The following is a 26,083-nucleotide window of genomic DNA, read 5'->3' as shown; positions in this document are numbered from 1 at the left end:
AGATTTTATCTTGATGAGGTCCCAGTAGTTCATTTTTGCTTTTGTTTCCCTTGCCTCGTGAGACACGTCAGTTAAGAAGTTGCTGTGGCCAAGGTCAGAGAGGTTGCTGCCTGTTTTCTTCTCAAGATTTTGATGGTTTCCTGTCTCACATTTAGGTCTTACATCTACTTTGAGTTTGTTTTTGTGTATGGTGTAAGAAAGTGGTCCAGATTCATTCTTCTGCATGTTGCTGTCCAGTTTTCCCAACACCATTTAGCAGGTATTTCTTTAACATCTGCTATCTAAAGCATTGTAATGAGGACAAAAAAAGGATTCAAAGATACTGTGCACAGTGGGGTGGGTGGAGATCCTAGACAGAGGGGATGGCAGGAGCAGAGGCACAGGGAACTATAGGCTATAAGGAGGTACCTAACATCTGTTTGGTGTTGTAACCTCATGATAAGTGAACATGGGTGTCATATTAAGGAATTTGGACTATGGGTCTTCTCTTTGTTTTCTCACTCTTGAGTGCACATTTGAGTCACCAGTGGAGCTTTAAAAAAACAAAAAGCAATGCTTGGAAACCTCCTCCAGAGCTTCTGATTTAATTGTCTGGGGCCTACTGTAAATCATTAGTTAGTTAGTTTTTTTTGTTTTTTTTTTTAAGCTCTCCAGGTGTGCCCGGCTAACTCAGTGGGTAGAGCATGAAACTCTTAAGTTCCCCAGGTTTTGCAGTATGATGATGTAACTGATGTTTTATTGAGAAGGGGAGGAAAGAGATTGGTACCCAGAGGCCAAGTGGTTAGGAAGGTGACTTGATTGCAAAAGGGAGAAAGGTGATACATTTTGCAAGGCATGAGACTCCGGGGTGGATATTTACGTCAACTTTTACATCTGAGCTGAGCCAGAGAGCAGTAGTCTGTGGTTAGACTTCCTTGAACTTAGAGAACAGAACAGGAGACAGAATTTCTAGTGTACAGCAGTAAGTAACCCTGTAGATATTTTGGTTTTATTTTGTAGCATTCTATCACATACCAATCCAAAATATGATATAAAATTCAAAAATTCCTGGAAAGTTGTTTCTTTTCTTAACAAAGTATACTTAATCTTCCTGATTAGGTAATTGATGATCTTGAAGGCCCTGATAAGGTCTTTCTGTAAGATGAAAGGTTTTTTTGTGAGTGAGCAAATTCTTAAAGCAAAATCATAAGCAGCTACATGCACCATACCTTATACACATTTTACCTTGTGAACTAATATGATATCCTCTTCTCTTGATTCTTCTCGGCTTCCTGTTTGTGAATATATAGCTTATCTTACTTTACTGTAATAAATGTGTGAATGGAGAGGTGCCTGGATGGTTCAGTTGGTTAAGCATTCAACTCTTGATTTCAGCTCAGGTGGTGACTCACAGTTTGTGGGATTGAGCCCTGTGTTGTCAGCCCAGAGTCTTTTGGGGATTCTCTCTTTGCCTCTGTCTCTGCTCCTCCCCCACAAAGTAAATAAACAGTTGAAAAATTTTAATGGAGTAGGTATTCATTGTACTTACTTTGTAGCAAGTTGAAATGTCATAGTGCAGTGTTTGTGTTAGTCAGAAACTAATGAGCAAGTGGGCCTTTTTGGTATTGCATATGAGAAATAAAATACTTGTGTTTTATGAGGCAGAGTTGCTTTTGTTTGGATAGCAGGGGGAAAGGACACCTCCTTTACTATAGTGCAGTACTGTGTGGTGTAAGAGTGTGGGCTCTGGAGCCACACTGCCTGCGGTAGAGTCCCAGCTCTAGCTGTTTGATTGGCACAAAGTACCTGCTTTGCCTCATTTGTTTCATTTGTACAATGAGGATGGTGATTGCACTCTTCTTCCCTGAGGAGGTTGTTGTGAGTTAAGTGAGAATCCATCCATGGAAAGTACATAGGACAGCATTTGATACACACCCAGTTCATAGTGTAAGTGAGTTCTAGATAAGGAGTATGGTTATCTGTAATGTGCTCCCTAAGCAGTTATTTCTTGGAGTCACTGTTGTTCCCTGACAACTTCTCTTGAGTCCAAATGTTAGGATCTAAAACCAGGCTTTACCTTGAGTATAGTGAGCATATGGAGTGGGTTGGCAGGTAGGTAGGTTTAGGGTCTGACCAGGAGCAGACTAGAGATAGGGGTCCTCTCAAACAAGGGTCCATAGCAGCCTAAATCCATCTGTAGCAAGGCCTTACTTCTGATCATGATGAGCTTGAGGTCAGCTGCTGTGCATAGGGGGCTCTCATTGAGTGCTTGGGGTCCTTTGGTTTACTGCCTGATTCTTCCCACATTATCCTTCACTTACAGCTTCCACCTGTGGGATTAGAGTATTCGCACCCCTAAGAAGTGTTCAATATGATCTGTTAGGATGCAAGAAAAAAAAACTAAAATGTTTATTTATATTTTTGTCCTTTTTCAAGTTACTTTAAAAATACATGTTTTATAATGTACTGTGATTTTTGCCTGTGTATAATTTATAGATAAGTATACGTATATTGTAGTTAAGTACCCAAGTATTTTTTTTTTTTTTAAGTTTATGTATTTATTGAGAGTGTGAGAAAGAGCATGCTCAAGAGAGCCAGAGTTGGGGAGGGCAGAGAGGGAGACAGAGAGAATCCCAGGCAGGCTCCTCAGGACTTGAACTCACAAACCATGAGATCATGACCTGAATCGAAGTCGAGAGTCAGACGTTTGACTAAGCCACTCAGGCACCACCTTCCTCAAGTATGTTTTTACGTACAAAAGTATGTGTCTGAAAGTTTCTGAGAGCACTTTGAGAAGTAGTAGGAAAAGCACTGAAGAGATAGGGCCTCTTAAAGAATTTCACAGCTGAGCCTTCTTGTTCTTCCTGGTGTTTGTTGTGTTGGTCTCCAGTTAGTTAAGGTACTGCCCTTTGTGCCCACTGTGGCAGATCCCGCCTTTCCTTAGCAAGCTCATGACTCTGGCAAAGCCTAGAGGCAACAGTTGAGGCAGCTACTTTGATACATTGCTCTCCCTTGCTTTTGACCTAAGTAACTTTCTTACTCTGCTGCTCTGAGCTGGAATATTTTCTTTGGCTCTGATGGGACAACCTGTCTTTTGCCAAAGTTAAATTACTTGGGATCTCCTTTGTGTAGGTTCAAGTTTTGGTTGTTTGGCATTGATCAGTTTTTGCATCAGTGTGAGTCTTTTTATCCCATATCATGTAGAAATTTGTTTTTGGTTTTTTGATGATAACTTTTCCTAGCAGAGCTAAATGTTTTTTTCTTTTTTTTAATTTTTTTGGTGTGTGTAATTTCAGTGAATTTTTCAAGAGAAGGAAAGTCAACTGAAGGGTTCAGTATGCTATCTTGAAATCCAAAAGCCTGACACATTTTTAGATATGTTTAAAAAAGAATTTTTTTAACATTTACTTACTTTCGAGACAGCGACAGGGTGTGAACAGGGGAGCGGCAGAGAGAGAGAGAGGGGGACACAATCTGAAGCAGGATCCAGGCTCTGAGCTGTCAGTACAGAGCCTGACACGGCGCTCAAACTCACAAACTGTGAGTGAGATCATGACCTGGACCGAAGTTGGAGTTTAACCGACTGAGCCACCCAGGCACCCCTGTTGTTAGCTATTTTTAAAAAATAAGCCAAGAATATCACTTAAAACTAATGTTGAATCTTTCTCTCAAGCTTTTAAAATACTAATAAACTCTCACCTCTCCTGGCTCATTTCCCTCACTTTCATCTTAAAATAGATTTTTTTTAAAAATAAGCTTTTTCCAAGTGTTGGTACATTCTTGGGTGGGTCCTAGCTCACCACTCTATTTACTCTAATACTTTTGAGTACCTTCCGTGGGCTGCTAATTCTTTATAGGATGACATAATTAAGATGAATAAGACAGTAATCTCTGTCCTTAGTTTTAAAGAATGAAGGAGGGTAAATAGACACACTACTTCTCATAGTTACTTATGATAAGATAGAATCAATGTTCCAGTAGCTATAGATACTAGATAAAGTGCTGTGGGAACATTAAGGAACAAGTGATTAATTTTATCTGTATAATAGGACAGCTTCATTCACAGAAGGTGTGTTAGTTGAGCTGGGCCTTGAGGAATAAATTATTCAAAAGGGGGCGAAAGTACAGAAGAAACATTCTAGGCAGAAGAAGAAGCATGAGCAGAGGTGCAGAAGGGTAAAGTCTGGGCATGTTCCAAGAATGGTTTCTTGCTCAGTGAAGGAAGACCATAGAATATTTATGTTGCTGGTAGGTGAAGGGTATAGTAGAAGGGGGCATGAAATCACCAGCTGGATCATCAGGAGGTATGGCTTTTACATGTCCTCAGGGACTCTTATCACCAAAAGGATACTGTTTGCCTTGCCTACCCAGTTGTGTAGTTGTGGAGATAAATTGAAATAGGCAAGTGGGATTATGACAGCTTTGTATCTATTTCCTGGACTTCTTGTGATCTCTTGGGGTCATGATGGGAGATGAGAAAGAAGAAGAGGTATAAAAAAATGGATCACATAAAATGGAAATGACATTATAAACTACATAAAACCTGAATTTAAATTTTCAGAAATGTTCCTTTAATTAATACATGAAACTTAAGAAAGATCTTTATAACAAAGGAATATACCTATAATACCTCTGTGGTTTTGTTTTTCTTTTGAAATACAGGACCATTTCCTTATACTATGAATGTTGAGCTGAAATTGAACTTTTTTTTTTAAGGTGGTGAAAACAGTTGGTTTGCGTGAGGTCTGGTTTTTTGGGCTGCAGTATGTGGACAGCAAAGGTTATTCTACATGGCTTAAACTAAATAAAAAGGTAAAAATATGTATAAAATTCAGCTAGTAATTAAGTTATTTTGAAGTTATGATCATGAATTTGTACTAGGAAAGCGCAGGGTCTGACTGACCTCAGACCTCCTTTTACAATTATCTCTGAGTCGTTAAAGGTGTCATGTCTTTTAATTCAATAAGTTACCATGAGTTTATCATCTTAGAAAAAGGAAATGTTCACTTTTCCTGTTTGAAAACTTAACGTGTAATAAATATTAGGTGTCACTGACTCAGTTTGACTTAAACATAAAGAATAAGCTTCTTATAAGTTTGGAATCTTACACACTAGAGTCTTACTTATGGATTTAGAATCTTATTTATATTTCATATCCTACTTTCTTCTAAAAAAGAATTTGATATGAACTTACCATTTTTGTTGATGATGTTTGAAATTATTGTTCCAGGTGACACAGCAAGATGTTAAAAAAGAGAATCCTTTACAGTTCAAATTTAGAGCTAAATTCTTTCCTGAAGATGTTTCTGAGGAATTAATTCAAGAAATAACCCAGAGACTTTTCTTCCTTCAAGTTAAGGAAGCTATCTTAAATGATGAGATATATTGTCCTCCAGAAACAGCAGTTCTTTTGGCTTCCTATGCTGTTCAGGCCAAGTATGGAGATTATAATAAAGAGATTCATAAACCGGGCTACCTGGCTAATGATAGACTCCTACCCCAGCGGTAAGTGAAACATAGATTTTTAATTTTTTCATTTTTCAGAGAGAGAGTGCATGCGAGCAGGGGTGGGGGGAGGGGTAGAGGGAGAGGGAGAGAATCTTAAGCAGACTCCGTGCTGAGCGGAGCCCTAGACTAGGCATCTGAAAACTGAGTTTCAGACACCTTTTAGGGGTGCCTGGCTGGCTTAATTGGAAGAGCATGTAACTCTTGATCTCGGGGTTGAGTTCGAGCCCCATGTTGGGCATAGAGATTACTTAAATAAATAAACTTAAAGAAACAAAACAGTATTTAAAAAAGTTAAAAACTGGGGTGCCTGGATGGCTCAGTAGGTTAAGTATCTGACTTTGGCTCGGGTTATGATCTCACAGTTCTTGAGATCAAGCCCCACATCAGGATCTCTGCTCTCAGCACAGAGCCCGTTTCAAGATCCTCTGTCTCCCTTTCTCTCTGCCTCTGCCCCACTTGCACTGTCTCTCTCTGAAAATAAACAAACTTTAAAAACAATAATGAAAAAAATAAAAAGTTAAAAACTTAATTTTAATTCTATAGAGGAAGTAATAGTTTCCTAAGAAGATAAAATAATACATGCTGTTCACCAAAGACTCAGGAATATGAGACACCTCATAATCTGTGGTTATTTAGCTTCAATTATTATTCCAACCCCAGTTCTTGTCTCAAGATTTTTTTTCAAGCATTGAATTAAATAGTTGATTACTAGCACAGTAGAATTTTGTTTCAGATAAGGATTAGTTTTTATTTTTAATTGAGATTTAAGTAATTTTATTTTTATTGATGTATATTTGGCACACAGTGTTACATTACTTTCAAGTGTACAACATAGTGATTCCACAACTCTGTGCCATAATTGAGGTATAATTTGTACTTAGTAAAATGCACAGGAGGTTAAGTTTTAAATCAGGGCCTAAGGTAAATATTATGTATAATCAACATTACCCTTACAGTTTCTTAATTTTTTGTAGAATAGGCATGCTTTATCTCAGGTATTACATAGATCTTTTTTTTCCCCAAGATTTTTTTGAAGTTTATTTATTTATTTTGAGAGAGAAAGAGAGAGCAAGGGAGGGGCAGAGAGAGAGCATTCCAGGCAAGCTTCGCCTTGTCAATGCAGAGCCCAGTGTGGGGCTCGAACCCACAAACTGTGAGATTATGACCTGAGCCGAAGAGTTGGACGCTTAACTAATTGCGCCTACACAGGTGCCCCGATGGTTGTTCTTTTGTTAGATTAGATTGCTGTTTAGTTGAGCGCAAGATGAAGTAATTGGCTTCCATTTAATAGGTGATGTTTTATAATATTTTACACACGGGAATCATATTTAAGCAAAATTTAATTTTTTTATTTTAAATGTATGTGTGCTGTAACCCACTTTGTTTAAAAGGGAGGATGATAGCACGTGCCCTTCAAGATCTGGTCCATCATTTTGAAGGTACAGATAGGTGTTCTTCAGGTTGGTAATGTTTGGAGAACTATTTTAAGCTATCTGAGCTTAAAAGAGTCTTACTCATAAATGAAAATACTGGGCACCTGGGTGGCTCAGTCATTAAACATCTGACTTCTGCTCAGGTAATGATCTCATGTTTCCTGAGTTCGAGTCCCACTTTGGGTGATCTTGAGCCCTGCTTCAGGTGAACATGAGCCCCACTTTGGGTAATACATAAGCCCCGTTGTGGGTGAACCCCACTTCTCTCTTCTTTAACCTTCCCCCTACCCACCCCTCCTGGGATTCTCTGTCTCTCTGCCCCTGATTCACTGGCACCCCTACCCCAAATAAATAAATAAGTAAATAAATACATACATACAGTAAGTTTCCTTTAAAAAAATAAAATCAGAATACTAATTTTTGTATTTAAAATGGAGAAAATACTTTCATAGTGATGACCTTATTTTATGTATGGTATAGTACACTTTTTCTCACTAAGTACCCGAGGGGGAGAATTAGCAATCAGATTATCTGGTAGTCATAAATCAAACACAATTTGATGCCTTTGATGGATGCTATTAGTTCTTGTATAGAAAAACCTGGATAAGCAATCTGTTCTCCCACAGTACAGTTTAGCTCTCTCGTGATGTGGATGATCAGATCCACCAGACAGTATCTCTCTCCTTTGAAAAGAACTAGATATACATAAATTTTTATGTGCCACTTTTCTGACTTGGGCATCTAGGTAGTGGGTAATACAGTTTTGCCAAGATATGGGGAGAAGGAGTATGTTTTTGGGGAGGAAGATTTCAGTTCTGAATCTACTGAGTTTGAAACATAACCAGTATAACCAAGGGAGATAGTATTCGTTTGTAGGTGTGAATCAGAACAAAGTCTGATACGGTTTTGGGAATAATCAGCAAATAGATAATTATCCCATGGAATGAAAGAGATGAACTTGACAGTACATCTAGAATGAACAAAAGGCCTAAGACAGATCTTGTTGAAAGTTAATTTTTAAGTATAGGGGAAGTGGCTCCTGTAAGGCATAATTGAGAAAAAAATGCCAGAGTCCAGAATAATAGCAGAGGAATGTTAATCATGGAAGCCAAGGTATAAGGAAGGACTGGTTAGCAGTGTCAAATAGTACTAACAGGTCAAGTATGAGGGAGAACTAATGTGTCTGTTGGTTTAGCAGTAAGGAGATTGGTAGTGACCTTAGTAGAAGCAGCTTCCGTATGGTGTTGGTGATTGCAGCCCGATTGTGGTGGACTAGAGGCAGTAGATGCGAGGTATGCAAACGAAAGGTAGTGAATATGGATAGTTCTTAGAAGTTCGGCTGTGAAAAAGAAAATAAAAAACTAGGAAAGCATGAGTTTATAGACATGTTCTTTAAAAGATGGGAAAGAGCTGATTTACTATAATTCCTTTATTCTCTCTACAAAGTTTTGAGTACCTCTTCAGTGCTGGTACCGGGCATATAGTGGTGAGCAATATGGATGTGGTGGTCCTTTGCCATCTAAGTATATATGTGTGAGTGTGTGCGCGTGCGCACATGCGGGGGACAATAAATATGTCCCGTCATAAATGATGAAGTATAGATCCTGGGAAAGTGAAGAGAGAAGTCCCTTAAAAGCCCAGATAGACAGATTTAAAGCCAAGTCAGACAGATCAGCCAGGAAGCAAGACTCCTTTTTCTGGACAGAAGAAAGAGAGGGCGGGAATTTTTGAATACCTGCAGACTCCTACAGATTAATAGCACAAGTGTATTATGCAAAATGCAAAAAATGCTATTTGAAATGCAGGGTATAAAAAACTAGAACATGAATCTTACTGGCATCCAAGTTAACCCATACCTTCAGATTTATTTAATAGCATGATCCCAGCACTTGGCTGCACTGATTATGCCCTCAAGGCTGATTACATTCCTCTTGGTGAGCAGTGGAGGCAAGGCAGCAAGAGAAAGTATAAAGACAAGAAAAATGTAGAAACTTAATTGCTCTAAGGGAGAAGACAAAACTTCTCTCCCAAAAAGCCAAGGGCTTAGAAGAGGATACACAGAGAAAGGAGCAGTGCATTGTAAGAACATAATGGTTTGTTTGAGACCTCATTAAGGAATCCATTCTAAATAGTAACTTGTGCAAAGGATGACGGCATTCTGAGATTCCTTTATACTGCCAAGACATTCCTAGGATTCACATAAATTTTTTATGCAGTTGAACGATAATATTTTAACACCACAGCTTTTGCTATTAATAAAGTAGGATCTGAGGATTCACCAATAAAGAAAGATGTATAATTATCATTATCTGACCCAAAGAGAATAGAAATAAATAATCTGTAGTGTGTAGAGCAGATATATGCATGTAGAATTTGCTGGTTTGGTGTTAAGATATTAGTAGTAGAAAATAGGTTTGCTTATATTAACATAAGGAACACTGGGAGGAAACTAATAAAGTTATTTGGAGAGTGTGGGATGGTAAAAAGTATAACTTTTCACTTGTATAATTTTATATAAAGTATTATCTAAAGAAAATAACAATTAAATTTAGCACCAAGGAAAGTAAATACATAGAGTAAAGGAAGAAATTAAGGCTGGAGAATTCTGATTTTCACTCTGTTCTCTTATTTTTTTGTTAGTAATGAAAAGTCATTTTCCTTTTTTTTCTTTTGTCCAATAGTGTATTCATTGGAAACATTTCAATTCCCATAAAGTATCTGTGTGACTGTTTTTTAAAAATGTATTATTTAAAATAATTTCAGGATTCTAGAAACTTTTTATCTTGAGATAATTCCAGATTCACAAGCAGTTGTTAAAACTAGAGAGATTCTTTGTATCCTTCTCCCAACGTTTTGGTAACGTCTTGCATATTGGGTACGATATCAACTAAGATATTGATACAGTTCGCCAACCTGATCCAGATTTTATGTTTTACCTGCAGTCAGGCATTTGTGTGTGTGTGTGTTCTGTGCAATTTGATCATGTATATAGGTCTTTATGACAGCCACCATCACAGTTAAGGTACTGAATGAGTCTACATTTTTTTTAACTTTTTTTTTTTATGTTTATTCATTTTTGAGAGATGGAGAGAGCGAGCATGAGTAGGGGAGGGGCACAGAGCGAGGGAGACACAGAATCTGAAGCAGGCTCCAGTTGTTAGCACAGAGCCTGATGTGGGCTCAAACCCACAAACCGCGATATGACTTGAGCCAAAGTCAGACATTTAACCGACTGAGCCACCCAGGTGCCCTAAGTCTAGACTTTTAAATGAATGTTGATTTTGAATCATAGAGGCATTCTCATAGATTTTTTTTCCCTTACAGTGTTTTGGAACAACACAAGCTGACAAAAGAACAGTGGGAAGAAAGAATACAGAACTGGCATGAAGAACACAGAGGAATGCTGAGGTATTTGGGTGGCTATTTTCTTAGTGTGTTTCCTCAAAGTATTTTTATTTCATAGCATGTATTAATATATCAGATTATCCCCCAAAGATCATTCAACTTATATGAATAAATAGAAAGCACTACATTGTAATCCAAAGTATTTTTGTAATTTTTTTGGTATTACCTTTATTTAAGTGTATTACAATAAACTTTATTTTAACAGGGAAGATTCTATGATGGAATACCTCAAGATTGCACAAGATCTAGAAATGTATGGAGTCAACTATTTTGAAATAAAAAATAAAAAGGGAACCGAATTGTGGCTAGGCGTTGATGCTCTGGGTCTGAATATTTATGAGCATGATGACAAGTGAGTAAATTAGTTGCATGGTAAAAACTAGTCATTAATGATCTGTATGGCTTTAATTTTATGCTGTGTCTGTAAAAGTTCTTTTTTGGCTTGATTACTCTTACTGCCTTTTTTTTTTTTTTTTTTTGCTTGCTTAAATGATTAGTTAGGGCCCCATAGACTTTTGGATATCATGTCTCCATCTTTGCAACATCTTATAGCTTCAGAGTTCTGCTTCTCAGTGTATTTATCAGATGGAGTGATTCACTTCTTTTGCTCTTATGAGTTCTGTCCAGTAAATTAATTAAATTTGTTCCCTGTATAGGTGAAGAATAATTCCTTAAATATTATGCTTGGCATATAGGTTGAAATTGAAATTAACATATATAAGAAATCAAGAGTAATGAGAATGAAATTAATAGATACATGATTTATTGTATTTTGTAACACCTTTTTTTAGACATTTATAGGAATTGTTTTGAATTTTTTGAACATCAATAAAGTAGAATATCACTATATCAAGTAAGCATAGTAGATAGTGTTATTATTATTATTATTATTATTTTTTTTTTTTTTTTGGAAATTGACCAGGTAGTAATTTTTATATTGGTATAAAATACATCAGACTCTTAAAATACTTTCAGGAATGATAGCTACAATTGCTTTATATTTTCTTTAATTTATTTGCTGTACCACATAAACATTTAAGTCCATGCCAGTAATGTCTTCCTCTAAGGCATTTCTCTTTATTCTGTCTAGAATTTTAGTTTCATTATTACAAATATCTGATAAAATAAACATTTCTAACAATAAGTCTAAAAGAGAGCATTTTACTAATTTTACTCTGATAATATAGTTTTTACTTATATTACCAAGCAAGTTAAAAGGCTATATCATTCAGAATAGAATATTTTGAAAGTTTTGAAAAGCAAAATGGATTTACAGACCCAATTTTGTGGCCCAAATCTTTTTTCCCTTTTCTTTCTTTTAAAAATCATTGAATTAGTTTCTACTAGACTACCCATTATAAATATGCTTACAGATAAAAATGGGGATTATGAAAGAGAGGGGGTTAGCTCAGGATGGGAAGGACTAAGATTTGAGATTGTGGACAAAAGGGATTTTGGTCTTATCTATACTGGTTCACTTTTTTAAATTTTTTTTTAATTTTTTTAATGTTTATTTCTGAGACACAGAGAGAGCATGAGTTGGGGAGGGGCAGAGAGAGAGGGAGACACAGAATCAGAAGCAGGCTCCAGGCTCTGAGCTGTCAGCACAGAGCCTGACGCGGGGCTCAAACTCAAAAACTGTGAGTTCATGACCTGAGCCGAAGTCAGTCGCTTAACTGACTGAGCCACTCAGGCGCCCCATCACTTTTTTTTAAAAAGCTAAAATCTGTTGTATTTCCAAAATATTTTTTAAAAGTCAAAATAGTGGACAACTTTAAAAGCTTGGTTAGGTTCGTTTAACAGTTCTGCCACTAATTGCCTTTGTGACCCTGGTCAGGTTATTAACTCTCTGAAATTCATGTAACTGCCAGGCTCACCTCACAGGATTGTTGTGAGAATTACATGAGGAAATGGCTTTAGAATTTTTCAAAATAATGTGTAAACATAGTACAGCCTTACCTAAAAAATACTGTGTTCCTTGTGGTACCTGGGTGGCTCAGTCACTTAAGCATCTGACTTCAGGTTGTAATCTTGCTGTTGGTGGGTTCAAGCCCTGCATCTTGCTCTGTGCTGATAGCTCAGAGCCTGGAGCCTGCTTCTGATTGTCTCTCTCCCTCTCCCTCTCCCTCTCCCTCCCTCTCCCTCCCTCTCCCTCTCTCCCCCCCCACTCCACGCTTGTGCGCGTGCGTGTGCTTGCTCTCTCTTTCTCCCTCTCTCTCTCTCTCAAAATAAATAATAAACATTAAAAAAACAACTGTGGGGGCGCCTGGGTGGCTCGGTCAGTTAAGCATCTGACTTCAGCTCAGGTCATGATCTCGCGGTTTGTGGGTTCGAGGCCCTCGTCAGGCTCTGTGCTAACAGGTCAGAGCTTGGAGCCTGCTTTGGATTCTATGTCTCACTCTCTCTCTGCCCCTCCCCTGCTCACGGTCTGTCTCTCTCTGTCTCAAAAATAAAACGTTAAAAAAAATAATAAAAAAAAACAACTGTGTTCCAGCACCCCCCCCTTTTCAAGCAGGTAACTTTGACATTTGAATGACCATTAGAGGGCAGTATAAGTCGTGGATATTGATAAAGTTTTATGCAGAAAAAATTATTTGCTGTGCTTCAGTTCTTAATCTCCTTAAGAATTAAAAGAACTATCAGTAGGTAGAAATTCATACTCAGTTCTCAGAAGACTGATTAAAAAGATGTCTTTTGGCCAGCATGAATGTCATAATCGTTTTGCACACTTGTTATTGGATAACAGTGACAAATTTGATGGGTAGTTGAAACAGTAAAATATATGAAAAGCAGAAGAAAATTGTTATTCCAGTATGTGTGTGGTGTGGTAAAATGGAGGTAAGTGCTGCATAGGTTTAACGTTGGAATTCCAGCCCTGTCATTGACCCAAACATTGGTGTGCGTGAATGTCTTAACCTTTTTTCTTTGGAGGTAGAATTCACATACCATAAAATGAATCATTTTAAAGATACTGAAAATTAGGGGTGCCTGGTGGCTCAGTCAGTTAAGTGTCCAACTTCGGCTCAGGTCATGATCTCATGGTTTTTGGGTTCGAGCCCCTTGTCGGGCTCTGAGCTGGCAGCACAGAGCCTGGAGGCTGCTTGAGATTCCGTGTCTCCCTCTCTCTGCCCCTCCCCCATGCATCCTCCGTGTGTGTGTGTCTCTCTCTCTCTCTCTCTCTCTCTCTCTCTCTCTCTCTCTCTCTCTCAAAAATAAACATTGAAAAAATTTAGGGGCGTCTGTGTGGCTCATTCGGTTAAGTGTCCAAGTCTTGGTTTTGCCTCAGGTCATCATCTCACAGCTTGTGAGTTCGAACCTTACATTGGGCTCCGTGCTCACAGTGTGGAGCCTGCTTGGAATTCTCTCTGTCTCCCTCTGTCTCTGCCCCCACCCCCCGACTTGTGTGTGCTTTCTTTCTCTCCCCCCCCTTAAAATAAACTTAAAAAAAAATTAAAGATACTGAAAATTGTGTTTTTAATGTTATTCACAAATACTCATTTTTAAAGTAAAGAGAGGAAGGAATTAAAAAATTTTCATATTTAGTAACAGGTCTATAAATCACACGAAAAGTTACGAAGACTTCTTTTTTCCCTCTCCTTAAACATTTTTAATAGTTGTAGCAGCTTGATTCTAAATAGAGCTAATACAGAACCCCAGGAAGCTCAGTTCTGCACTCTGGATTGCTAGTGTTTTCTAGGTAATTTTAAGAAAGCAAGTGTGATGCTTTCAAGGCTCATGACGCATTTATGAAATCCTTTGATAGTTATTCTTTGTTTTATGTGACTTAACTGATCAAGTTTCCCCTTAGAAGATAATGTCAGTAGTATAAGTAAGGTAATGCATTTGAAAGTCTGGCACTCTTAAGACTGGTCATTCAGCTAAATTGGCCCCAAAATGTTAATGAATTTTGCCTTTTGTTTCTTGCTTTTAAGTAAAGGAATGCTTTCATTTTTTAAGGTTAACACCTAAAATTGGTTTTCCCTGGAGTGAAATCAGAAATATTTCATTTAATGACAAAAAATTTGTTATAAAGCCAATCGACAAAAAGGCACCTGTAAGTAAAATTCTTTATGTTCTGTATTAACTCTTTTTTAATTTCTGCCACTTTGCTGTGATAATCATTTGAAGAGTGGCATCGTTCATTTATTGACTTGCTCCTGACTTGCTCTTTCCATAGTTTAACTTTCCCAGTGAGAAAATAATGAATGCTAGTAAATATACAAAGTTTTAATCTTTTTTATGACATAAATATTAGAGTTTTATTTTAACTGAGATTCAGCTATAAGGTGGGTGATGTTTGTTAACAATCCTCATTTCTAACAAGCAGTTAAAACACTTGTTCGCTGCTAGCCTTCCTAGTCCAGTGCAAACATGGCCTAGTCACTTGGAGGTAGGAAGTTTTATGATTTCTGAACTGTGTATAATACGACATTCGAATTCATACCACATATTAAAATTTAGTGCATGTTATTGTGAGAGACACTATCTTCATGAAAATTTTAATTCAGAAACTTTATGTTTAGGATTTTGTTTTTTATGCACCTCGTCTGAGAATCAATAAGCGGATTTTGGCTTTATGTATGGGAAACCATGAACTGTACATGCGGAGAAGGAAGCCTGATACTATTGAAGTGCAACAGATGAAGGCTCAGGCAAGGGAGGAGAAACATCAGAAGCAGTTGGAAAGGTATGGAATTTAGGTCTGTGATGCGTAATTGAGTAGGTGAGCTAAAATTTAAGAATGCTCAGTTTTTTTAGCATTCTCTGAGCTTACATTTTTGCGTTGTTTTCATTGTATTAAAATGGAATGAGTGCTCTCCTTATCCTCTTCTGAAATGAGTGTGTATACTCTGCGAGTGACAAATCTTTGACACGTTTCTGAGAGGGTAGCTTCCCATGATTTCACAGATGTACTTTTTTTTTTTTTTTTTTTTTTTTTTTTTTTTTTTTTTTTGAACATACTTGCTTTTCCCTGACTCACTGGTTTGGGTACCATAGTGGTTTGGAATTTTTCAAGTTTGTTTCCCTTCTGACTTGTATTTCCAAATTTTTCAGGATAAGAATTGCTGAATATTTTGCTTTAAAGCCATATCAGTGACACTGTTGAACTGAAGTGAAAAGTCATTATACAGAGCAACACCAGTACCCCCGTCAGTGACACTGATGTTATCAACCACGGTTACATAGACTTTTGAAAAAGATACTGTTAAATATCCTAGAGAGTTCCTGAAAGGGATAGATAATGAAAGCCTGTGGACGCTGGAACCAGATTACCAGAGTCAACAGCATTATTCCCAAATCTCATCCTAGATTGACTTGGACTTTAAAATTAACTTTCATTGAGGAAATCTTTGTGGTATAGAATAATACAGTCGTTTAAGAAATGAGTGGGTCCTAAACAAAACAAAACTGAGGAGCTCTAAAGATGTATAAACTTACATATTTCAAACATCTTGGAAATAACACGATTTGAATATAAGAATTAAATAGGTCCTCTGCTAGATAAAATTTTACTACTTACCATTTTTAGTGTTTGTGTTTAATGATGTTTTTGTTTTGTTTTTTTCTTAAATGTTCTCTGTAATTTAGATAGCTCTCCTCAGGTTGTCTGCCTTAGAGAAGTCTACTGTGTTGCCAGACGTTTTTTTATGTAGGCATGAAACTTTCCAGTAATTCCTCACCCCATCATTAAAGATACTAACTTGGATTGACTGTGCTCTGTACCTTTTCACTGCTCTCATGTAGCTTAGAATCACATTGTGGTTTTAGGCTTACATGCTTTTTAAAGTGGTTCTTATTGGGGCGCCTGGGTGGCTCAGTCAGTTAAGCATCCGACTTTGGCTCAGGTCACCATCTCACGGTCCGTGAGTTTGAGCCCCACGTCGGGCTCTGGGCTGATGGCTCAGAGCCTGGAGCCTGCTTCCGATTCTTTGTCTCCCTCTCTCTCTGCCCCTCCCCCGTTCATGCTCTGTCTCTCTCTGTCTCAAAAATAAATAAAACGTTAAAAAAAATTTTTTTTAAAGTGGTTCTTATTGGAGCTTTACTTTCTATATATTCATAGCCATCATAGCCTCTCCATTTCCCTCACAAAGACTAATTTTTTTCCTTCTTCCCTTCCTTCCTCCCTCCCTCCCTCCCTCCCTCCCTCCTTCCCTCCCTCCCCTCCTCCCTCCTTCCCTCCCTCCCTTCCTTCCTCCCTTCTTCCCTCCCTCCCTCCCTCCCTTCCTTCCTTCCTTCCTTCCTTCTATGCATTCTCACCCTTACCCGTACCCTCTCTTTCTCACTTCCCATCCCTTCCCTTCCCTTCCCTTCCCTTCCCTTCCCTTCCCTTCCCTTCCAGGCCCATGTCTAAGATCTCCTGTCATGAGTTAAAAAAAAAAATCACACCTCATACATATCACTCCATAAAATGCCCTCTTTTCTGCTTCCCTGTAATGTTGATACATGATTTCCATTCTTAAATATGTTTGCCTATTTGTCCTTTATTTCTCTCCCATAGAGGAGTGCTGGATGGCTTCTAGTGTATGTAGTGTGATTAATAAGTACCATTTGGTGATCGTACTGTATTTGAGTTACTCTGAAGCCCAGATGGAAGTGGAAGACTTGAAGTTTCCTTTCTCACGCAGTAACCATGCCGTGATTTCTGTCTCAGATAAATTTTACAACCTTTCACTGGCAAACATTTATTACCTCGTACTGTGTAGGAATTTAGTCACCGTTTAATTCATTCGAGTGCTCAGAGGAGGTTTTACGTTAGTCTAGCGCACAGGGATCTGGCAGGTCGTTCAGAAACGGCGTGCCGAGCCTTCATCTAAGTCCCTGCTTTCCAGATGAGAGAGAGAAAAATGACAGCCGTACGTGTGGAAGCAGTTGTGGTCAAGCCCCCTGGCGGAGTAGCCAGCAGTAGAGGGGGGAGGGGTCGCTTCGCTAGCGCTGCCTGTGCTGCCGGAGTGGGGAGGGGGCGGCAAGGCAGCCTCTCTCCCGGAAGTGCCGTTGTGCGTGGCCGTGTTCTGTCACCTGAACTCCCATAACTGGATTTTTGGCAGTGAAGGCGATGTTCTGTACCGTGGGTTGTTGGGCTCTGCAGTCTGTGCTCTAAGTTCTTTACATCCAGGTTGAATGATAAGCCACTCTGTAATTCCTGAACGTTTTTTTGGATGGCTAAAATCGTTACCAGATAAAAAATGGAGACAGTTTAGGGGCATCTGGGTGGCTCCGTCGGTTGAGCGTCTGACTTTTGATTTTGGCTCAGGTCGTGATCTCATGGTTCGTGGGATCGAGCCCTGTGTCGGGCTCCACGTAAACAGCGTCTCCGTCTCCCTCTCTCTCTGCCCCTCCCTGCTAGCGCGCTCTCTCTCTCTCTCTCTCTCTCTCTCCAAATAAATAAATGTATATATATATTTAAATGGACATAGTTTAGAATCAGATACCTACATACCAGTTGTAGCTTAGCCGTGCGGTATTCTGTGTCGTGGCCGGCTGCTTGTGTCACTGTGACCCAGCTTCAAGGTTGCAGAGATTTTTGTGAGAAAGAACGACATTGGCATACAGACATTTAGCCAAGTCCCTGGCGCTTAATAAGAAGTATAATAATGCTTAATATTACTAATGCATAGTCTGGGTGGAAGCTGAAGTTAGCTTTTACCCTTTAAACCTGTAATTGGGTTCATCTGATATTCTTTAAAAGGTAAGGTATTCTAAAATACTTTATTTTCTGCATGTTAGTGGAGAATTGAGAGTTTATTAATATGTTATATATGCTCTTAAACTAGAACGACTTGGTCAAATTAGGGTTTCCAAACCTAAACTCCGAATAAAAACTTGGGTTTGTGGCTTTACTTAACCACAGGAGGCTTCATGGGAAAATGCACCTTTACCAAGGCTTGAAAGTTAGAAATAGGCTTAGAGTTAGTTATAGAGGGGTGCCCTTGAACTTCAGGTTTTGGCCTGATGTACTAGGTCACCATTAGCTGTCTGTCTTACTTCTTGTTGACTTGTTACAACTCTACCCGTTTGCTCCAAAGCTGGAGCCTCTTTCTGGGGCAGGGGCAGTTAAATATCTAGGAGCTGCAGGAATTTTTAGGTTTAGGTTTATAGAGTAAGGGAAAAAAGCTTCGATGATAAAACTTTGCTAATGACTTTATCAGAGACTGGAAATTGAGATTTTGTGCCTGAAATTCAGAATTGACACCAGATGGCAGTGATGGGTTTTGGGGGGAAATTTAGATGTACTCAGATAAGAATCAGACGTGAAATCATCATTGATTTTTATTTTATTTTTTTTAATTTTAGAGAGAGGGTGAGTGCTAGCAGGGAAGGGGGCAGATAGAGAGAGGGAGAGACAGGGAGGGAGGGAGAGAATCCTAAGCAGGGTCTATATTGAGCCTGGACGCTATCCGGGCTATCCCACAAACCTGAGATCATGACCTAAACTGAAATCAAGTCAGACGCCCAACCAACTGAGTCACCCAGGTGCCCAAATAATTGATTTTTTTTTTAACTAAAAAAAAATTATTCCCATTAAAGTAATGGGAATATTGAATATTGATTAAATTTATGAAATAGTATTATTTCTGGCCCTCAACATAGAGTCTGACCCCTGGTAAGTTCTTGGTAGATGTTTGATGAGTGAATTTGGCTATATTTAGAAGAAACAGTCTCATTAGGCCCCTGGCAGATGCAGGAGATAAAACTGGCCATTTATATCAGCTTAAGTTGGTGCTACCTTAGGAATTAAAAATGTGTTAATTCATGTTAATGATTGAACATTCTTGCCTTCCCAGGTTATTTTACTTTAAACAGTTTGAGTAAAATAGCCTTGTGTACTCCTTTTAAGCCTTCTTATTTCTCTCAACAAAAGTGTGCAGTTAACTCCTTTTGTGCTGACCTGAAATGTGTTGTCAGAATTCACCAAGTATGTAAGTGATAATTCTCCTAGCTTCCCCCCACCCCCCATTCAAGTCTACATTAAAAATATGCTTTGTATACAGGGATATATCTGACAGTTTTACTTTCCTAGCACTTCTGTAAATTTTTACCTTGAAAATCTTTCCACAATGGCTAAGTTGTTAATATCTTTTTAAGCAGTCCTGGATGACATTTCCTGTGACCTCACAAAAAGAATGCCTTGTAATCCCGTGCATGTGCATATCACAGGGCAGTCTTGTATTTTCAACTGGATGGTTTTTTGAGATCAGCTGAATATAATGAAGACTCTTAAAATACTTATACTTAGGGGTGCCTGGGTGGGTAATTCCGTTGGGTGTCTGAGTTGGGCTCAGGTCATGATCTCGCAGTCCATGAGTTCAAGCCCCGCATCAGGCCCTGTGCTGACAGCTCAGAGCCTGGAGCCTGCTTTGGAGTCTGTGTCTCCCTCTCTCTCTGCCTCTCCCCCACTCAAGCTCTGTCTCTGTTTCTCTCAAAAATAAATAAACATTAAAACAAAATTTTAAATACTTACACTTAGATTTTTCTTAGTTTACTCACAGTACTTGAGTTTCACGTCAAAATTTCTACGTATTAGTATGTAACAAAGCAATTCTAATTCCTCTTAAGGGCACAATTAGAGAATGAGAAGAAGAAAAGGGAGATAGCAGAAAAGGAGAAGGAGAGGATAGAACGTGAGAAGGAGGAGCTAATGGAGCGTCTACGGCAAATAGAAGAACAGACGCTGAAAGCCCAGAAAGGTAGGAGCTTCTGTTTAATGTTGGATTCGCAATCGTTCCTCTTTTGTCAGATGTAATATTTCCTTACTCTGTTAAATCTTATTTGTCTTGTAGAATAAGTCCTCTTAGTTGTCAGATTAATACATACTGGAATCACATCCTAAACACATTTAACTGAGGTGCATAGAATGTTCCTGTGTTCGTGTGTTCTTTCTTTTTTATTTATTTAAACACGGAGCTGTTTTCATGTGTACCCTTATTAAATGTTGTAAATGAGTGCATATATTAACTTTTCCCCCTTACTGTTTCAGGGTTCTGTAAACACACATTTTCACTACTTGCTAGCATTTCAACAAAAGCCATTTTATTCATTGCTTTATGGATATTTCAGTACTTTAAGGCAGCTAAGTAATTTAAAGTGTTTTAAGCTATTCTATTATAAACTCCTTTGGAACTCCATCTCTAAAGTTCATTTTAGCATATTAAAAAAGTACACAACACATAGAAGTGTTTGTTTTTGGTAACACATTGGGAAGAACTACTTCCTATGCAGAATGTAACCAGAATGCTACAGTGTATAGTAAGGAAAATTGGATTTAGAGGGTGGTTTATATTAAATAAGTCTAGGATTGGGGCGCCTGGGTGGCGCAGTCGGTTAAGCGTCCGACTTCAGCCAGGTCACGATCTCGTGGTCCGTGAGTTCGAGCCCCGCGTCAGGCTCTGGGCTGATGGCTCAGAGCCTGGAGCCTGTTTCCGATTCTGTGTCTCCCTCTCTCTCTGCCCCTCCCCCGTTCATGCTCTGTCTCTCTCTGTCCCAAAAATAAATAAACGTTGAAAAAAAAATTTTTTTTTAAAATAAATAAGTCTAGGATATACTACTTAAAAAAAAATTTTTTTTTAATGTGTACTTATTTTTGAAAGAGAGAGAAAAAGACACAGAGTATGAGTGGTGAAGGGGTAGAGAGAGAGAGAGAGAGAGAGAGAGATAGAATCTGAAGCAGGCTCCAGGTTCTGAGCTGTCAGCGCAGAGCCTGATGTGGGGCTCGAACCCATGAACTGTGAGATCATGACCTGAACCGAAGTCAGACTCTCACCCAGGTGCCCCTAGGATATACTACTTTCAAACAACAAATAGCAGGAAGAACAGAAGAAAAAGGGTGTTGAGCAAAATAAGATGTTTTTCTTCTCAAGCAATAGTATTTAGTGAGGGTTGTAAACTTTGGAAATATATACTATTAACTGGAATTAATAACTGCTTTCCTGACAACTGGTAGAACCAGCTTTTAGTTCTATTTTTTCTAAATAAAATAAGAACATTAAAGTTTATTAAATAATAACCTATTTAAGGTTATTCTCATTCCTTACATCAGGCTACCATGGTGGGGAGATGCTCTGGAGCAGTGGGGAGGAGAATTTGCAAATGGGTAACTACGGGACAAAGTCCCAGAGATGGCTGTAAACCCACAAACTGGTTCATCATTCTGATTCCAAGAGGATTGGAAATAATAATTGTAAGAGAAGAAATGGAAAAACCCTAGTAGCCTTATTCTCACTCATTAGAAACCTCACTTCTAAGAGCTAGAAAATGCCTCAGTTCAAAGATCAGAGGTATTAAATATACTTGTTTGCAGGCCACAACCCAAGAGTAGAACCTGTTTTCTCACTTCCAACTTCATACTGTTTGTACCACTCCAGGTGCCTTTTTTGTTGAATAAAGTGGACACTTAGGAAGTGCCTTTCGGGCTGCCTTCTAGGAATACAGAGAATTAGCCTGTGTGGCTCCAAGTCTTTGTGGTTGGCAGAAATAAGATGCATAGAAATACAGATAAAGGGAGGCCATGTATGCCTGATGTTGTGGAAGACTGTAAGCAGTGCTTGGAGAGGAAGAATGCTGTCAGATGGAATGTGTGTTTTTCAAGGAAAAGTTGAAAGAAATTTACCATACTGGCATGACTCTAAAGGAAAGATTGAACAATACCAGTTTTTAATTTACATATATCTCTTTCTGAGAGAATAGCTACTTATCTTTCAATTTCGTTTATTTAGGATGTGTAATAAAAATACTAATGATTTACACACAGAGAACTACTCAAGTCAAGAAACACTAAAGAATATAATAAGGAAGATAGAACCTAAGAAAGAATGTAGAGTGTCCCAATCAAGACAATTTCCAATCAGTCATCTTAGGGCAAAGGACATCTAATTGTTTCTTGGTTTTGGTTTTTTCCTAATAATAAAGCTTTTCCAGGCTGTCCTAAAATCTTCATGATTGTCTTGTAATTTATGCTGAATTCTCACTCAAATGCAGTAACTCTGGCCGTATCTAAGTAATAGTATTTAGTAGATAAACCTAAAATTTTTTTGTTTGAGAAGAAACTTTTTCTATACTTCATTATTACCATTTAATTTAAAAAAATTTTATTACAGTCATTATTTGAAATGTGTTATGAATCATTATACAGAACCATTCTACCATTTACATTTCCACAATTCATCACTGTTAAATTATTTATCTTTTTTTTTAAGTTTACTTATTTATTTTGAGAGAGACAGAGACAGTGTGAGTGGGGGAGAGAGAGGGAATCCCAAGCAGGCTCTGAGCTGTTAGCACAGAGCCCAACATGGGGCATGAACTCAGAAAACCGTGAGATTATGACCTGAGCTTGAAACCAAGAGTTGGGTGCTTAACCAACTGAGGCACCGAGGTGCACCTCGTTACTGTTTTTTAAACCATCTCTGAAGATCTTGCAGACTGTATTTGAGATATAATAGAGCCATATTTGCATTCAGTTACTGCTTCAGCAAATATCAAAGTGAAATCCCACCTTGAAAAGATAAACCATAAAAAAAAAAGTAGAGTGATTTCATTCATTCTGAATATTTATCAAGCACTTAGTGTGTACTAGGCCCTATTGTAGGTGCTGGGGATAGAGTACTGAACAGATAAGGTCTCTGCTGTCATGGAGCTTACATTTTTTGAGGAAAGAAAATAATAAAATTAACATAATAAAGATCATTTTATTTTTTAAGTGTTCGGGAGGAGGTGAGCATGATAGTGTGATAAAAGCAGTTGGGAGCAGGGGCGTTTGTTTTATGTACACATTGTATACAAATAGGTGTCAAGCTTTAATTCTGTCATTGACTTAGAATGTGACCTTCAGAAAGTCATTTTAACTTCTCAATTTCCTTAGGTTTCTAATTTCTAGAATGGAAGGAAATAATCCCTAATTTAATTTTCTGAGACTTTTTTGGCAAGTTTTTTTTTTTCATTTTAATTAAAAGTGTAGTGTACATGTAGTAATGTGCATGTCTCTTAGATACAAAGCTTAATGAATTTTTACTAAGTGAATTTATTCCTGTGGCTACCCAGAGCAAGGTACAGAACATTACCTCCACTCAGGGAACCTCCCTTATGTCCCTTCCCAGTCTTTTTTTCACCCCAAATGTGACTCTGATGTGTATCTTCATTAGAGTTTAATCTTACTTTTTTGAGAGAGCCCGCATGTGGGTGTGCACACCAATGGGGGGGTGGGGGGGGGAGCAAAGGAAGAGGGGGGGAGAGAATCTTAAGAATCTTAAAAATGTCCATGCTGGGCATGGAGCCTGATGCCGGGCTCAGTCTCATGACTGTGAGATTGTGACCTGAGCTGAAATCAGGAGTTGGACTCTTAACCATTTGAGCCACCCGGGCACCCTTAGTCTTTTAAATTTTTAACAGCTTTGTTGAGATATGATGTAGAATGCCACAAAATTAATGATTTAAAGTATATAGTTTAATGGTTTTTAGTGTATTCAGAGCTGTGCAGCTGACCCCACAATTCTAGAACAGTCACCCCGAAGAGACCCCATACCCATTAGCAGTCCATCAGATTTCTTTCCCCAGCCTTCCCTCCCCCAGGGCTCATCTACTTTTTTTCTCTGTAGACTTGTGGGTTCTGGTCATTTCATCTGAATGGAAAAGTGCAGAATGTGGTCTTCGTTAACGGTCTTTCATGGAGCATAATGTTTTTGAGGTTCACCCATGTTGTAGCTTGTATCAGGCATTCATTCTTTTTTACAGCTGAATGATAATCATTGTATGGGTATCCTCCGTTTTACTTACTCATTAGTTGGTGAACATTTGGGTTGTTTCCACCATTTGGCTGTTGTGAATATGTTGCTGTGAACATCTGTTTACTGGTTATTGTGTATTCGTATGTTTTCATTTGAGTGTAAAGTTGGGAGTAGATTAATGGGTCATGTGTAAGTTCACGTTGAACTTTTTGATGAACTGCCGAACTGGTGTCTAAAACGGCTATACCTGTCGCATTCCCGCTGGCAGCGTGTGGTTTGTACGATCCATAGCCTCACCAACACTTGCTGATGTCAGTCTTTTGGATTATGATCATCCTTGTGCCCTTGAAGTGCTCCTGTGGTTTTGATTTGCATTTTCTGAATGGCTAATGAAGTTGAGCATCTTTGTATAGGTTTATTGGCCATTTATATATCTTTTTTGGAAAAATGTATTTTCAAATTTCCCATTTTTCAACTGCGTTGTCTTTTTGTTGTTGAGGTGTTAGAGTTTTTTATATAGCTCAGTACAGATGTCTTATGACCTACCAGGTACAGGATTTGCAGATGATTTCTCCTGTTCTGTGGATTATCTTCATTTTGATGCAGGTGTTCTTTAAACCCAATGATTTTAAATTTGTATGAAGTCCAGCTTATTTATTTTTCCTTTTTTGCTTGTGCTTTTGGTGTTAGGCTTAAGAATAGTGTTGCCTGTTTTGAACTTTATATAAATTCACATAGTTGGCTTCTTTTTCTCAAATCTTATGCCTGTAGGTGTGGTTTATTCTTTTACGCGGCTGTGTAATATTCTGTTGCATGTATATCACACAATTTATCCATTCTCCTGGTGGTAGGAGACATTTGAGGCTTTTCCATTTTGGGGCTGTTGTGAATTAAGGCTGCTATGAACACTCTTAAACATAGCATTTGTGTATGAATTTGGAGGAGGTGTATACCCCTGGGAGTGGAATTGCTGGATCAGGATCACTGCCACAGTTTATCAGAGATCCTGCCATCATTTCCCAAAGTGATTGTATCCGTGTTCGTTCCTTCCAGTGGTGAATGGAAGTTCATTGGCTCTGCATCTTCATTACTTTAATGACTTGTTATTGTCAGTGCTTCTTTTTGTGTTTTTTGTTTACTCATGATGGTGAGAGCATAGTGAGTCCAGGACATTTTCTTGATGACTGATAATTTGATTTTGAGCACTTTTACAAATGTTTATAGCTATCTGTGAAGTGTGTTTTCATGTCTTTTGCTTAAAAAAATTGTTTTTAATTGATCTATAGTTCTTTTCATGAATTTTTAAAAGAAAAATCTCTCCATGGTTTACCTTTTTTCTCTCTTAATAGTGTCTTTTAATGAAGAGAGGTTTTTCATTTTAAATTCCATTTATCACTCTTTTACTTAGAGCTGTGAATGTATTATTTTTCACGCTTTACTTTTTTTTTAATTAATTTTTTTGGTGTTCTGATTTATTTTTGAGAGAGAGACAGAGCATGAGCAGGGGAGGGCCAGAGAGGGAGACACAGAATCTGAGCAGGTCCAGGCTCCGAGCTGTCAGCACAGAGCCCGACGCGGGGCCCGACCTCACAGAAGGCGAGATCATGACCTGAGCTGAAGTCGGACGCTTTATTGACTGAGCCACCCAGGCGCCCCGATACTGCTTTACTTTTCACACGTAGGTTCACATTCCATACATACGTAACCAGTTTTGTAGGAGTCAAGGTTTATTTTCTCCCCAAAGTATTTCCAGTTGACCCAGACCCATTTGCTACAAAGACTGTCCTTTTCCCCATTGGACTACAGCCATCGCCTTTGTCACCAGTCCGGAAGACGGTATGTGTATGGATCTGCTTCTGGACTGTGCTGTTCCACTTACCTGTTTCTCTGTTGCCAGTGCCACACTGTTCAGTTACCAGTTGTATCTAGAAAAACTTGAAACTGACATGTCTCAGAGATGAGTAATAGGTGTACAGCCAAGTGCATGCTCATGTACAGTAGGAAGCACGTTGCAAAGACAAGGGCAGCTCCTGGGCTTCC

General features: G+C 38.5%; 1 protein-coding gene across 2 annotated transcripts in view; it reads left to right on the top strand.

The window, feature by feature from the left end:
• RDX (radixin) overlaps nt 1–26,083 on the top strand; it is a 122,759-nt gene that overhangs the window by 57,788 nt on the left and 38,888 nt on the right. For both annotated transcript variants that reach the window (XM_047070638.1, XM_047070637.1), the window contains 7 exons: nt 4,696–4,791; nt 5,210–5,484; nt 10,245–10,328; nt 10,531–10,677; nt 14,283–14,379; nt 14,849–15,012; nt 19,881–20,011. In XM_047070638.1, coding sequence (XP_046926594.1) covers nt 4,696–4,791; nt 5,210–5,484; nt 10,245–10,328; nt 10,531–10,677; nt 14,283–14,379; nt 14,849–15,012; nt 19,881–20,011 — 994 coding nt within the window. The remainder of the gene's footprint in view (nt 1–4,695; nt 4,792–5,209; nt 5,485–10,244; nt 10,329–10,530; nt 10,678–14,282; nt 14,380–14,848; nt 15,013–19,880; nt 20,012–26,083) is intronic.

This window comes from Lynx rufus, unplaced genomic scaffold (genome assembly GCF_022079265.1).
Source record: "Lynx rufus isolate CCGP_SWC_20201006 ecotype Redwood Valley unplaced genomic scaffold, mLynRuf1.p SCAF_9, whole genome shotgun sequence".
NCBI lineage: Eukaryota > Metazoa > Chordata > Mammalia > Carnivora > Felidae > Lynx > Lynx rufus.
Note: the sequence above shows the minus strand (reverse complement) of the source record. Positions and strands in the feature narration are given on the sequence as shown.